At 40.0% G+C, this 15220-nt stretch overlaps 1 protein-coding gene across 1 annotated transcript in view; it reads right to left on the minus strand.

The window, feature by feature from the left end:
* Positions 1 to 2015: 2015 nt before the first annotated feature.
* Positions 2016 to 15220, minus strand: part of PGM5 (phosphoglucomutase 5) — a 79580-nt gene continuing 66375 nt past the window's right edge. The window contains exons 10-11 of the mRNA XM_074856716.1: positions 14507 to 14641; positions 2016 to 3582 (exon numbers count right to left, since the gene is read on the minus strand). Coding sequence (XP_074712817.1) covers positions 3493 to 3582; positions 14507 to 14641 — 225 coding nt within the window. The 3' untranslated portion in view covers positions 2016 to 3492. The remainder of the gene's footprint in view (positions 3583 to 14506; positions 14642 to 15220) is intronic.

Raw genomic sequence — 15220 nt, forward strand, 5'->3', positions numbered from 1 at the left:
TACAGCACTGGTGGATAAGTGAAGATGTCATCTACCTGGACTTGTGCAAAGCCTTTGACACTGTCCCACACAACATCCTTGTCTCTAAATTGGATGGATGGACTACTCGATGGATAAGGAATTGGCTGGATGGTTGCACTCAAATAGTTGTGGTGAAAGGCTCAATGTCCGGCTGGAAAGCAGTGACAAGTGCCGTTCCTCAGGGGTTGGTGTTGGGACCAGTGCTATTTAACATCATTGTTGGCGACATGGACAGTGGCATTGAGTGCACCCTCAGCAAATCTGCTGACGACACCAAGATGTGTGGTGTGGTCAACATGCTGGAGGGAAGGGATGGCATTCAGAGAGACCTGGACAGGCTTGAGACGTGGGCCTGTGAGAACCTCATGAAGCTCAACAAGGCCAAGTGCAAGGTCCTGAACATGGGTCAGGGCAATCCCAAGCACAAACACAGGCTGGGCGATGATGAGTGGATTGAGAGCAGCCCTGCGGAGAAGGACTTGGGGTTGTTAGTGGATGGAAAACTGTGAGCCCAACCATGTCCCAGGCTGCCTCAAGAGAAGTGTGGCCAGTGGGTAGAGGGAGGTGATTCTCCCCCTCTGCTCCACTCTCATGAGACCCCACCTGCAGTGCTGTGTCCAGCTCTGGGGCCCCCAACATAAGAAGGACGTGGACCTGCTTCAGTGGGTCTGGAGGAGGGTCACAGAGATGATCAGGGGGCTGGAGCACCTCCCCTATGAGGACAGGCTCAGAGAGTTGAGATTGTCCAGCCTGGAGAAGAGAAGGCTCCAGGGGGACCTTATAGTGGCCTTCCAGGACTTAAAGGGGGCTACAGGAAAGATGGGGAGGGACTCTTTATCAGGGAGTGTAGTGATAGGACAAGGAGTAACGGTTTTAAACTGAAAGAGGTAGATTTATATGATTTATAAGGAAGAAATTCTTTCCCGTGAGGGTGGTGAGGCACTGGAACAGGTTGCCCAGAGAAGCTGTGGCTGCCCCCTCCCTGGCAGTGTTCAAGGCCAGGTTGGACGGGGCTTTGAGCAACCTGATCTAGTGGAAGGTGTCCCTGCCCATGGCAGGGGGGTTGGAACTAGATGATCTTTAAGGTCTCTTCCAATCCAAACAGTTCTATGATTCTTGCAGAGAAAAGCAATTAACTGGTGGAAAATACCAGTTGTTACATTTTATCAGGATCACCTGTGATCACAAAAAAGGGATAGTGAGTGTATTTGGGATTAGGCTAGTTCTGAAGTCTGCTGTTTGACAGCTAGCCAAAACCACACACAAAGAGCCCTTCTTTCTGAAGGCCAGGACAAAGTCAGTAGTGAGATTTTAAAACATAGCCTTTGTTCACAAGGACTGCCTTCATGAAAGCAGTCTGTCATCTACTGCAACTAGTGCTCTAGTGACTTTCTGATAAAAGCACAATTATGCATCTTCACAGTCCTGATTTGTTCCTCATGAGTCTTCCCACACATCTGGAGGGACACCTGGCTTCAGTACATCTTACTTTTCAAAGTGCAAGTCCCAGTCCCAGAAGCTTGGTAAACGGGATACTTGGTACTGTAACTAGCTAGTTCACCATGTGAACAAAAATTATTTAATTGTCAGAGAACGTGTAAGAGATTTTAGAAGTTCTGGGACCGTCTTTCAGAACGTTCTTTCATGCAGCCCAGTAATTCAAACTAAGTGTCATAATCCAGAGTATGTCTATGCTTGACCATGTGTGAACACTAGTTTTTAGCTTACTATTTTGCACTTGGAGGAGTTTGATCTATAAGGAAAATTAAAGATTAGATAAATGAGGTTTCTGTAAAGATGAACATTCTTATATCCAAAAGTAGATGTCCAAACTCTGTAAGAATGCCATGGTTGTCTCCAAAAAAAATCTTAATAAAAAGAACTAAAGCCTTAAAATCTCTTTTGGCTTATGGGAATACTTACTGATACAGTAGAATACTATGTGAGAACATTAGTACCTCAATTGTTTAGAGTCAATTAAGTAGATAATGTAATTGTATTAAAGGCAGTTTTATTAGGATGCTCGAAAGTGCAGTGTGTCTTGTCCACAACTACATATTAAGACAGAAATACAGCATTATTCTTTATTGTGTACTTAGTGCCATAACAATTTTTTGACAGAAGTGTTGAAAGAAATCAAAACAATTTCCTTTGCTGCAATATTATATAAATTGCACTAAAATTTGACAACCACAATGAATTGAAACACACTGCAAAGAGGCAAGTTTCACAAATCCACCTTGACAAATGATACACGTGACCACACTGTTCCCAAGGAAACAAAGCTTTCAAACAAGTCACATGCATAAAGTGTTTGTGTTTTTCTTCAGAGCACAGTATTGTAGCTAGAACTGCAGTATCATTTCACAAGCAGAAAAATGCTGATGTCCATATCCCCAGTATCCTTCTCAGATCTATGCCGGGATGTCTCTTCTCCCTTTGCACTCCCTGATTTTTCATTCATGATCCACTGTTACAAAGAATCTAACAGAAATTGTGTCCAGCTGGTGAATCAGACAAGTATTTCTATTTAATTCATTAGCGTTTGTTTTCATTTCCTGTTCACTGCTTCACTTACCACTTTGTGGTAAGTGGAGCACGAGTATTCTAAAGACTTAAAAACTTCCATAATAACTCCTTCATGAAAAATTGCTGAACTTGTAGTGATTACCTTTCAAAGACAGTAATGAGGAATATTGCAAAAGACAGCCAGATTCCACACCCGACATATTGCTGGAAGGACACAATCAGCTTCTATAGCACAAATGCCTCCCTTTGGAGGGGGAAAAAAAAAAAAAGTCAAAAAATCAGGAAAATCTAAAGGCACAAGTCACATTGATATGCTTTAAAAGCAGGGGTAAAAACAATATGGGATAACCCCTTCTTTGGGAGCATGTGCAAGTGTGTATACAACACTGCTGCCAGCGTGCACCTGTGAGCAATGGGAGACAGGAGAGGAGGAGTGGTGTCAGGTGAGAAAATACACCCTTTGCAAAGCTTAGTATACAGTCCCTGTGCCTCAGACATGCTCTGTATGTCTCTTCATAAACCAACAAGAAGGTGACAAAGATCCCAAAAAATATTCACCAAGCATGTCTTTGCTTTGCAACTCTTCCCCCTCTCTCCCTAACTGAAATTTCCCCAACCTTTATCACAGCGTTCAAAAACAAGCAGTTTTCCTTTCCTGTCAGATTGCTGACAACATTTGAAGGTTAAGGCCTCTTTCTTCGGTTATACTGTTATCTGAAATTAAGATATTGCAAGTAAAACAAGTCAATACACTACTGTATTTGGAGAGCAATGCAAACGAATATGCTCAATATTATATCAAATTTTTCTTCCCACCCTAGCTCTATCCCCAAGAAAACATTTGAAATCATACAAGGCACAAATGGCTAACATGTTTCAGCAAGGTACTGTCTCTTCCTTGCTGTTCCTCTTTTGGCCCTGGTTTAACAATCTTCCGTGGCTTCAGGTGATGACAGTGGGTCCCTTTCGCCCTGTCCTCTCATGAATCTGAGATATTTTCAGTGCGATTGCTATAAGAGGACTCAGCACAGCCTAAAGAGGAAGAAATACACTGAATTACATAAAGCAGCAATATCAACAGACATATTTATAAATGCCCCTTTTAATTGTAGTACTATATGATAGTAAAGAATTTAATAATAATAAACACTGACACGGCTACAGTGTCTACATTGTCATATTTGATACAATGAAGTACCATGTTGAGCATGTTTTGTGAAGTGTTACACTGGGTATACCTAAGCTATGCAGAAAATAGAAACCAGTAAATATACTATTCTGATAATCTCTCTATGTAACAGGAATTATGGAGCTCTTGTGAAATCTGCTGTACAAAACAACCTAGAAATCACAAAAGTAGAATTATTTCTATTCTGATGAGTGGAAGCCATGTAGATGAGATTTTCTTCCTATACACGCTTAACCTGTGAAGTTTAAGGTCAGAAGGTACTGTAACACCTTAACAGAAATCATGAAAGTGTGTTTTAAGTAATACCACCTATAATTGTATTAAATAGGATAAATTCCAACCGAAGCAGCATGAACTCTCAAGTTTCAGACTAGAGACCTTAGTGAATGGCCATATGTATGAAACTATCCAGATGGGTGAGTGCAGATAACAACTATGATAGTACAATATGAAAACCAAGTAAAATACATTTTTTCAAACGGCAACTGAATCTTCTCTCAGTTAATTAAATGATATGCAAAGATAAACTGGCAGAGCTGAGTTTTGTGTGAAAACCTTCTTTTTGGAGAATCATATATTTGATTACCGGACTAGTAAGGTAATTTTCTGAACCTCAAAGATTTTGCTCTGCTGCCTCTTTCAAATAAACTACATTCTAGCTTTACTCCTGTCAGGTTTAAAAATCAAATCAAACAAACCAGTAATTCTGGAGAGCTTAAATTTACAGATATCTTTTTTATAAGCTTAATATAATCAATACTTTGAATCTGTTTCAGCCACCTAATGGTTTCTGACAGTGTGAGGTGTTTGCTTTATTTATACAAATGGTCAGATGGTTAAATCAAAAGATTAAGGAGACAAACTGTGCAAGCAGAGTCCTGGAGTAACACCATGAGTGCCGCTGATGTCAAGTTTATGATCAAATTTCATTATGTACAAAGTGTGACCAGTGTGACATGCTATTATTCAAAAGCCTCCATATTTGTAGATGTCTGTTTACTGGATAATCATTGAATACAAGACCATTAAAGTCAAACATGCTTAGAGAAGATTAATATACAGAGCACAAATTTGGATCTGTGGGTAAATGCTGCAAAAGTAAATATTATAATGTGCCAATTGATAAGCTCTGGACCATATCACTCCTTCCCTCCAGCAACACGGATTAAGGAGAACTGAAAGAATATGGAAGCATCTGAAGTGCCTCTGGCACTTTCCTGAGAAACCTCTTTCTTATTTAATCTAAAAAGCACAGGAAAATTTTAAAAGCAACCCTACTGACCACCTTTGCTTGACTCTGCTTTCTTAAGCAACAAATGCACTCTGAAGAAAAAAAAACAAAACCAAACAAAACTCTACACAATGCTTTCAACAAAACACAAAATCAAATGAGTTTGTGACATCCATTTACATAAACAATTCAGCTGCTGCTCTTTTGCCAAGCCATTCCAGTTACTACTAAATATTCTTCTTGTAACAACCATGCTTCTCAGCAGAGGAAGTCCTATTTTAGTTTTGTCCTCTCACACTTCAATGTAACTACAACTTTCTTCATTCTGCGGATATTAAAAAACCCAGTAGTGCATCCTCTTTGGAATGGCAAGAGCAGGACAGAATAACAAGGAACTTGAGCTGTATATGCGTTTTTAAAACTCCTTTATCTCTGCACTGAACAGTTTACATTTCAGTTGCAAAAGATAAATTCCAGCCAGCAACCATTTATAGTTAATATGACTCTATAACTTAAAGAGATCTTGGTTTTAAAATATTTTTCAAATGGTTCTTTCGACTTAAGAAATTGTAAAACTTTACTATTGACATGTCAACTCAAAATGGCAATTGCAATCACTCTGTCAGTTAATAATATTTATCTCTTGGAAACTGAGAGATATGGCATGTTATCCTTCAGCTAAAATTTAAGAATTGAAAATTAACAGAATTGACTTAAATCAGAATTTTGCTTTAGTAATAACAGATAGAAGTTATACCTCTAAAAAAATAACTGGTAGGAATGATTATTCATACTAGGAAATACATCAAACAAGCAGATATGTAACATAAGGCAAATAAAGATCAAAAGCCCTTTGCTTGGGAATAATCTGTATCAGAGCTGTCAGAGTTATTATTCCTGCTTGGCTCACGTAGCATTTTTTCTCTATGATCTTGCAAGAAAATTCTGTACAACTCCCCTTCTTCTAGTCAAGTTCTCCGATAAGATTTGCCCCATGATAGATTCAGTTCATCAAAGGCTCAGGCAGGGCTGAAATGTACCTGCTTGCAGTTGAAAAGCTCAGCAGTGTCTTGAGTTTGGCTTTAGAAAATATTTTTCTCAGAATAGGTGGACAAATGTGACTTGTATGTCAAGAAATGCCTTGTGAAAACCCACTATGGGCAGCACTTATGCTAAAACTTGCCAACTTGCATGCAGTTCTGATGCAAAATCATCTGTCCAGACTTTGCCTCGAAAGCTTGTGAATCTTTTCTCTTCAGTCTCTCCCTCAGCCTGCACTGAATTTCCCTCTTGTTAGGAAAACCAAAAGTAGGTGAGTTTTACACAGTCTAGCATGGACATTTTCCATAGGTCCCAAATTCACTTTTCCCAGTCCAATATAAGTCTCAAAACCAAGTTGCCCCATCAGTCTCATCAGTAAAAAGAATTCTGAAGAATATATCCAGGAAAAATAAAACAAAAAAAAGCTCGGAGAATGGCAATACCCTCAAATAGGATCCAAATATTTTAGAGAACACCAACTAACTACAACTCTATTTTACAGTTCTCAAACTTTCGCTCTGTCTTCTCTCACTGTGCTGATCTGCATTTTGCATTCAGCAACACGTCCACCAGTGTTATTTTGGGCTCTCTCAGCTTTACATATACCCATGGAACACTAGGAACACAGGGTCAATTATTTGTATTTATGTCAGTATTTGCAAACACTAAACCATTTGCTCCCTGTATTCTGGGATCACAGGAAGAGGTAATGGAAGGCCATCTGAATTAGCCAGTCTTAAAACAATGTCATACTGGCGACAAAGATCCAGCATCAATCAACTAAACCTTGTGTGACTGTTAAAAAGGCATTTAGATACCTGAATTACTAATAATCAAAATGACAGTAATTACTTCAGAACACACGTTCAGACCTTGCAACAGATTTCTAAGCAGAGCTGGCACAGTGCTACATGTTCCAGAAGAATTCATGTCCCTGGAACAATTGTTAATGCTTCAAAATTAAAGAGAGATAAACAAGTGGGTTAGTACAGCATGGAATCATCAAAGAAGGGCTAGAGTTTAACTTTTGGAGCTCTGTAAAGATAGATGTGCCAAGTGTTTTGCATCTCTGCATCTTCCCACTCTAAAAACTGCTGTCAAACCCCAAATCCTACCTCTTCAGCTGCTTATCTATCAGATTTAGTAACAATTAAAGTAGTTCTATAGTTTGCAAAAGTAGCCTTGAGAAAAACATGCTTGCAGAATACTTTGAAGTCACCAAAAGCTGTAGTTGCTGGGTGGTGTTATTATTATTGTATAAATTACAATAAGCCTTGACGTTTCAGGCATGAAATCCTTTCCTCTCCTAACACTTAAATTCATTTTCAGTCATTCTCTTTTTATCATTTAAACATTACACAGAAGGTTGCTCAAAGAGGTCAGGGTAACTGAGACAACTATAAGTCCTGGAACAAGGACACAATTGAGAAATAACTCCATCCTTTCTTACCTCCTCCTGCTCCCATGTCATTTTCCCTTGCTTTATGTGACTGCTTAAAGCTGCTTTGTAGCCTGGGCAACAGAATCACTATCACATGAAATAAGGGAAAGAAAAACAAAGGCAGAAGAGAGGGGCAAATCCCCCAAAAAACATGTCTTGGTAGCCTTACCTATTAGAAGGAGCTTTTCCTTTGGCTATAATGTACTTTAAAAGTCAAACCAATACACAACAAAGCAAGACTAAAGTGATGGAAGAGACACAAAGAATGGACTAAAACAACTACGAAGTGAGCTCAGCACTAAGATCACACAGCCTGGCACCACAGCTGTACCTCCTGCAGGGCTTCTGCCATAAGGGCTCAACAAACAGCTCCGCTTAGCGTGCCTGCTCTGGTCTTACATTCCAAAAAACAGAAGTCTTTGGAAAGGTTTATGCTACAGCCACCCATCCTTGAAGATCGAAGCAATGTGGATAGCCTGGTTCATCATGGAACAAATTGGATTGGCTCTGTAACATCCACAACACTGGTAGCATTCACTTCATTACCAAAAAGCAGCACACTCACCATGGGAAAAAGGAAACTGACCTCTCTACTCTTGTGCATGGTCTGTCTGCTAACTCAAATAAAATTACAGTAAAGGTCAGGAGGCCAGCTGTTCTGCCCCCAGCAATAGAGAAGGGCAGGCATGAGGGGTGAAAATACAGGAGGAAAATGTAAACTGAGTGATGTATGGAAAGATCTATGTTTGCAACAGATTAGTTCTTTTCTAGTGTATCCAAAGTGCTTTGAGTGAAGATTAGGTTTAATGAACTCATTTCCTTGATTCATGAACTATTTTATAATTACTGTCACATGAGGTATTTTTCCTATGCTCCTTTCCAGATCCAGCTGATTTAAAATTTGTTCATTGTACGGCTTTAGGCAGAATCAGGAGCTAAATTATCTTAAGAGCACAAACATGCTATGTTACCTAAGAGTGTGATCAAACAAATCTCTATATCCAACATCCCCTTAAAGAAAATCTTATGGATTCTAATAGTAAAGGCAGAACTTCATATGATTTCTCTGAACCATAGTATGTTTTAATAGCCAACCAGAGCCATGCTAAAAGACCCAATGCTTCAAAAGTAAATGAAAAGGCAATAATTCTCTAGCAAACTGCACTTGTGCTTTTAAGTGTCTTGACAGAACCATACAGAAACCTTTAATTTTATCCTGAAAATCAGGGTTTTTTTCCTCTGCTACTTGCCATTCAAAAAGTGTTTCAGAAATTCAGTCTTTGATGATCAAGACACTTTCTATCCCAATTATTTTTCTTTTGATTGGCTTGCCCTTTTGGACAGAAGCACAAAGAAACAACTCTTGCCCCAAAATCTTTGCTTGGCCGCTGTTAATCTAATGATTCTGTAGCTCACCAGCACACAGTTCACTAGACTTTGGCAAAAGTAATTGCAGCATTTGTGATTCACTGCATCCCATTTAAAGAGTGCCTGATATGGACTGCATTAAGTCTATGACAATGCCTGTTTATTGCTGTTGCAATTCACACAGTGAATAACAACATATTGTAAACAGATCTAGTTAGTCCATATTCAGAACAGATTACTCACTACACTATTCCCAGGGCACTTACCCTGCAACAGCAGCACAACTATGTTGTTGAAGGATTTTCAAATAAAACCATTCAAAACAACTCTGCATAATGAGTCATTTCTTTGTATATGAAACCCTGTTTGAACCCAAGTTCAATAATATATCTAGGTGGCTAGACAAAGGACAAGAAGATATTAATCATGTGTCAGGATCTGCAAATAATGAATAATGAGCTGATCTATAAAATGAGGCTATAAATGAGCCTAAAGGTCAATAAACTTTTATTTTAGTACTTCATGCCCATTTAACACATCTCTAGACCTTCCATCTGTGTTAAATTTAGGACAGCTAATAACTCTATTAAGTCTAGAAAAAAAAACCATACTAATGCATAAAGGTCCAAGATTTCAGAGAGAAGTCTGTCGTTTGTTATAATGAACTGAACTTCCTGAAACTGCTAGTTGGATGCCTATTTGACTGGTTAAAATTAAAGATACTGTCTTTTAGGGAAATGTTCCAAGTCAGCTGGAAAGGAGTTTTCGCAGGAATTCACAATGATGAGGGGCATCACCACTGACAAGGAGTATCAACAGAGTGGTCTTCCATTCTAAGGGGAACATTTCAGTTTTAGAAAAGCATTGAGCATTGTTTTCAAGACTTTGTTTTGGAACTAGATTGTGTCACCACTATAAATTATGCAATTTTAAAATGCTCACATTGAATTGTTTTTAATATACTTTGCAGACAGCATGGTGGTCATTTTTCCTTATTGCTCCTGGTTTTCATTCCTATTGATACTGGCTTATAGGAAGAACTGAACTACTCACACAAAAAAAGTAGCCACTCCTTATCTACCAGGTGACCATGAAGCCACTTCTGTCAATTTCCTTCAACAGATCGTTCAACAGCCAGAAGCCACTGCTCTTCACATTTATCTATGACCTCGGACTTCTAACTATTGGCATATTTTACTACTTTCCCTTGGACTCCTGTGTTGTTGATCAAGCAGTTGTCTATGCTGAATTTATTCTAGGTGGAAAGTATTACCAATTAATTGTATGAAAGACACTACTAAAATAAGATTTGGGTGACCCTCACATTCATTAACAGCTACTGTTTGACCTACATATAAATTGGAACAAAAGGTCCTTCCGAGCCTTGCTTCAGTCTGGTTACAAGAATGCTCTTACTGAAGCTCTAATGTTTCTGAAGGAAAACATACACTTAAAGGCAATAAGGCCTGAAAATCAGCTCTTCCTCTAAGGCTCATGCAGAGTTACCTGCAGTTACACAGTACTGAAGCACAACAAAGTATGAGGAGAGCTTCACTTGAGCACCACTCACTTGAATGGCTCCCTGGGGCAAAAATTAAAAGGCACAGCTTCGAGCAGTCTCAGTAGTGCTTCAAAGTATGTTAGGCTTTCTGTTGGGTATCAAACCAAAGTAGGGCCTACAGTTAGCACTCTCACAGTAGCTGAACGTGGATGATATTGAGCACTGTTACAGATCTTTGTCCAAATTTTATTGTGAGCAAGGGTTCCTCAGAGAACAGCCCAGGTTACAACGGATGTCAAAAAATCACCTGGTCCAATATTTTGTGGGAAAGGAGTTATGGTCATCCACAGAAGTACAGCACCTCTAATGTGAATGATTAATTCTGTCCACCTCAAGTGAACAGTTCTTTTTAAAAGAAATGTATATATTGTCTTTACAGTAAGTCTCAGTTAACACAATGCATATTGGAAGGTGTGGTTCAGATTTCTGCTTATCTGTGGAAGATTCACCATCAGCAGTTCACTGTCAAAGAGAACAGAAGCAAATTAGAAAAACTGAAAACTGCTGACAAATTGACTGATTAATTTTGGAAAAGGCTTTACACAACTTCTTTAGGTTAGTGCTCTTTAAATAACCAGTCACTTATGAATACACTGACTGTGTCCCTATTACTGAAAGTAAATAGGAAACAAAGTACTTAAAATTTAAAATCTGTCACAGCTCTTCTAGATGTTAATGTGTCAGTATGAATCTCAAAGCAAACTAAACAATAAAGGAATTACAGTGTCAAGAAAATTATGCCACCTCTCCCCGGCAATGCTGTTTTCTGAAAAAGGAGTTTGCTATTCACTTTTCAAACTTTTCACTTATTCAAATGTTCAGAAATTTTCAGTTATTTTTGTACTAACATGAGGATCTCCTGAAATCAAGTTTACTTACTCCCTTGAAATCCACCACCTGCTTGTGGGAAAAAACCTATGACCTTGCAGGTCCTAATGCCCTCACGTTGCTGGCAATGTATCCAGCCAGGGCAAGGAAAAAGGAGCCGTGGGAACTGTGCAATACTATACTAAAGAATTTATTGCATTAATTGAGATGAAACTGCTATTTGTCCCAGGTTTTGTGCACATGGCAAGAGATGAGGAGGCTGTTTACAGTATTACATATTTCCTGAGGCAGTCTGAATGTTAAAATGTCTATCTGCACTGCATGAATGCAGGGAAGTGCCTGCAACAAGTTTAAAGGCAATGATGTTTCTACCCCTGGAATTATCTGTTCACTAGTGAGTATCCTGTAAAACAGCCAACAGTGTAACAATCTGACAGGTTCTGGTACATGTATAGGAAAACACCTTCCAGCCTTCTGTCCCTGGGAATAACAGAACTTTTTGGTGTCTAGAATAAAAGACCAGACACTGAAAGCCCTGAGGGCAGTGACAAACCCTACTGGCCCTGCCGAGTCTCCCCTGAGGACTGTCCCCTGCACCCTGTCCATGGGCTAACATTTCGGTCTGCCCCAGTGGGATTAGTTCCTGTCTGAGCTATGCCATAGGAGTGCCTGTCTCCAGACTCATCTGTGGCTCTGCTGCCCAAGTGGACCTCAGACCTGTGCTATAGGTAGCTTTTTTCCTGAGGACTCCTTGGATGTACATTGTAGCTTGTCTCCAGTTCTTACTTTGACCCTGTCTCCTGGATGGACCCACACTGTTGCCTTGTCTCCAGCCCTGTCTCTGGGCCCATCTCCTGCCGTTCCAGATGGACCCTGAACCTGACCTATAACTTGTCTTGTCTGGGATGGTCAATGAAGCTTGTTACCAGAGCCTTACTCTGTCCACTCCACTTGCCTGCTGTGGGACTGTCCCCCAGACAATGAGGGCATTGCCTGTGGTCTAGCTGCTCTGGGTGCCTGGCTCCTGTCACCTCATGCAGTCCCATTCTTGCTGCTCCCTGGACAGAGTCTGTGTTGCTAGTGAGGTCACAACATCTTGCAGTGGACTTTATGCACCTCTCTCAAGCAAATCCATGCAGAACAGAGATGAAATGTAACAGTAGGGCAGCACATTCCCCATTTTCTGAGGATAACCTCTGCTCCTTCAATCTAGTCTCTTCACAGGTGGAAAATTCACGGAGAATATTTGCTATTTTCCACTCATTTAAAAAAACAAGTGTTAAATACTGGGCATTGATTGTAGGTTACCTTAGGAGACACACAAGCCTAAACTTTGCCAGCATGTCACTTCTCTCACATTGCATACCTTGTAACAAGTAGAACAATCCATTGATGCAAAAAAGATTCAATTTTAAAAGGCATGTTCTCATTTAGCTAGATGAATGCTGCAAGTATATGCTTTACTGTTTTCCAGTATTGTTTGTTAGGATTCATTAGACAGGAAACATGTTCAGATCACACTTGTTGTGACACATACCAAAAAGCTACTGTAAGTCCACTGCAAACCCCTAAAATGAACTCTTACGTCTGTCTCTTACCATGACTTATTTTCATTTCATCTGCGCCTTGCCTACATAGCACAAAGAACCATACTTAAAATGGTCAGCTTAATTGCAACTGATAAACAATCTGTGCTGTAACAAAGTTTGCCATAGCTGTGGTGCACTGACCTTGGCTACCTGCCAGGTGCCCACCCAGACACTCTATCACTCCTCTATTCTTCACTGACCTCCGTGTCTGCACAGTTGTTTCTTCCACATAATTCTCACTCCTCCCTCCCTGCTGCTGTTGTACAGCTTTTTTCACCCTTCTTAAATATGTTATCACAGAGGGGCTACCAACATCACTGATTGGCTCAGCTTCAGTCAGTGATGGGTCCATCTAGGAGCCATCTGGAACCGCCTCTGTTCGACATGGGGGCAGCTTCTGGTGTCTTCTCACAGAAGCCAATCCTGCAGTTCCTCCAATACCAAAACCTTGCCACATACATCCAATACAGTAGCAAGTGCAAATGGGGTTGTAGAGTGTTCTTCCTTGGTCAAAATGTATTTATGACCCTGCTGGCTGACTAAACCTGGATACACAGAAAAATGGTAAAATTGCTAAAAAACGGTCCTTTACTCTGCCGGAGGCTTAACATTATAAGTATTCTATCCAAGGAGTTACTGACGATGCAAACTGTTACTTTAAGAAAAAGCAAATAAAATTAATAGATCATATCTGCAGGAATGGAGTCTGCAACATTTCTGGAAAAACTGAAGCACTCTTCATGACTGATAGACAATTGTTTAATAGCATAAGAAACTTCACAGAATCACAGAATCATCAAAGTTGGAAAAGACCTTGAGGATCATCTAGTCCAACTATTGTTGCCAAGTTTATTGGGGGAATCTGGTGAAAAAACAAAGTCAAACATTTACCTAGGGTTCAAATGTGTTTGACAGCTTTTATGTTTTGGGAAATTTGCATTTGCATTCCAGTCATGAATACACAACTACATGGGACTTCAAAGTACAGGTGTTTGATTTACTGTGAGCCAAATGCTTATCCTCTCTTCCATGAAACATCCTTAGTCCTTTCTTGTTGTGTATCACAGCATGAGGTGTTTTACTGAGAAAAATCTGAGAGTTTGAAATGTGACTTATTAATTGAAGGCATCTGCTGGACTATATGGCAACTTGCTCTCAACATTCACTCTTCTCAGGAAAGAGTCTGGTTATGATATGAGAATTCTCAGACAGCTGCAAGTCTCTCCCTTACAAGGAATCCCTACATTGTTTAGACTCTGACATCCATATTTCCTAACTATACTCTCATCACGAGGAATCTCTGGGATGCTGTAACTAAGTGATCCCCAGATAACCTGCTTGAAAAATAATTATCTTTTTAAAAATATTTTTCTATAACTCAAGATTACAACACTTGCAAAAAATGAGCGAAAAATTTAAATTAGCATGGCTTCTCTTAATAGACTAAAAGTCTTTGCCCAGCATTTATCACCAGGCACCTCAGCCCCTGATATTCCTGTTGTGTTAGATATTACACAAACACATATTAAAACTGCCGGTCCTGCCTCAAAGCATGTACATTCACATGGCTAGGAAAATCATCCACAAACACAGTAAACAGGTCAAAGTGGTGAGTGAGCGTTCCTTCTGATTAAAGATGAAAACCTGCAGTCATTGGTGCACAGAGAAATGCATTACTTATTGACTTATTACAACACTATTCCATTACCTGTGGTTCCTTATTGTGTTGGCTAGGATCCTTTTCATAACTCTCTGCATAGATTCGTAGGGTAGCTCTCACATGGCTAGAAGCACTCATTCTGAAGATGAGCCTGGAAGCATCTGAAAAAATAATCCGCAGCCCCTATGGAAGAAGAAGGAGCAGCATAAATGTAAGGTGAAAGTACCTTTGCAAATCACAGTTCATTGCTTTAAAATAAAAAGTGAAAAGAATCACAGTATCACAGAATCATCAAGGTTGGAAAAGACCTTAAAGATCATCCAGTCCAAACATCAACGCAACATTAACAGTTCCCAACTACACCATATCCCTCAGCACTATGTCGACCCGACTCTTAAACACCTCCAGGGATGGGGACTCCACCACCTCCCTGGGCAGCTCATTCCAACACCTAACAACCCCTTCTGGAAAGAAATGCTTCCTAATATCCAGTCTAAATCTTCCCTGGTGCAACTTGAGGCCATTCCCTCTTGTCCTATCGCTTGTTACTTGGTTGAAGAAACTCATCCCCAGTTCTCTGCAACCTCCTTTCACGTAGTTGTAGAGGGCGATGAGGTCTCCCCTCAGCCTCCTCTTCTCCAGACTAAACAACCCCAGTTCCCTCAGCCACTCCTCGTACGACATGTGCTCCAGACCCTTCACCAGCTTCGTTGCCCTTCTCTGGACACGCTCGAGTAATTCAATGTCCTTTTTGTAGTGAGG

The sequence above is a fragment of the Strix uralensis genome, chromosome Z (genome assembly GCF_047716275.1).
Source record: "Strix uralensis isolate ZFMK-TIS-50842 chromosome Z, bStrUra1, whole genome shotgun sequence".
Lineage (NCBI taxonomy): Eukaryota > Metazoa > Chordata > Aves > Strigiformes > Strigidae > Strix > Strix uralensis.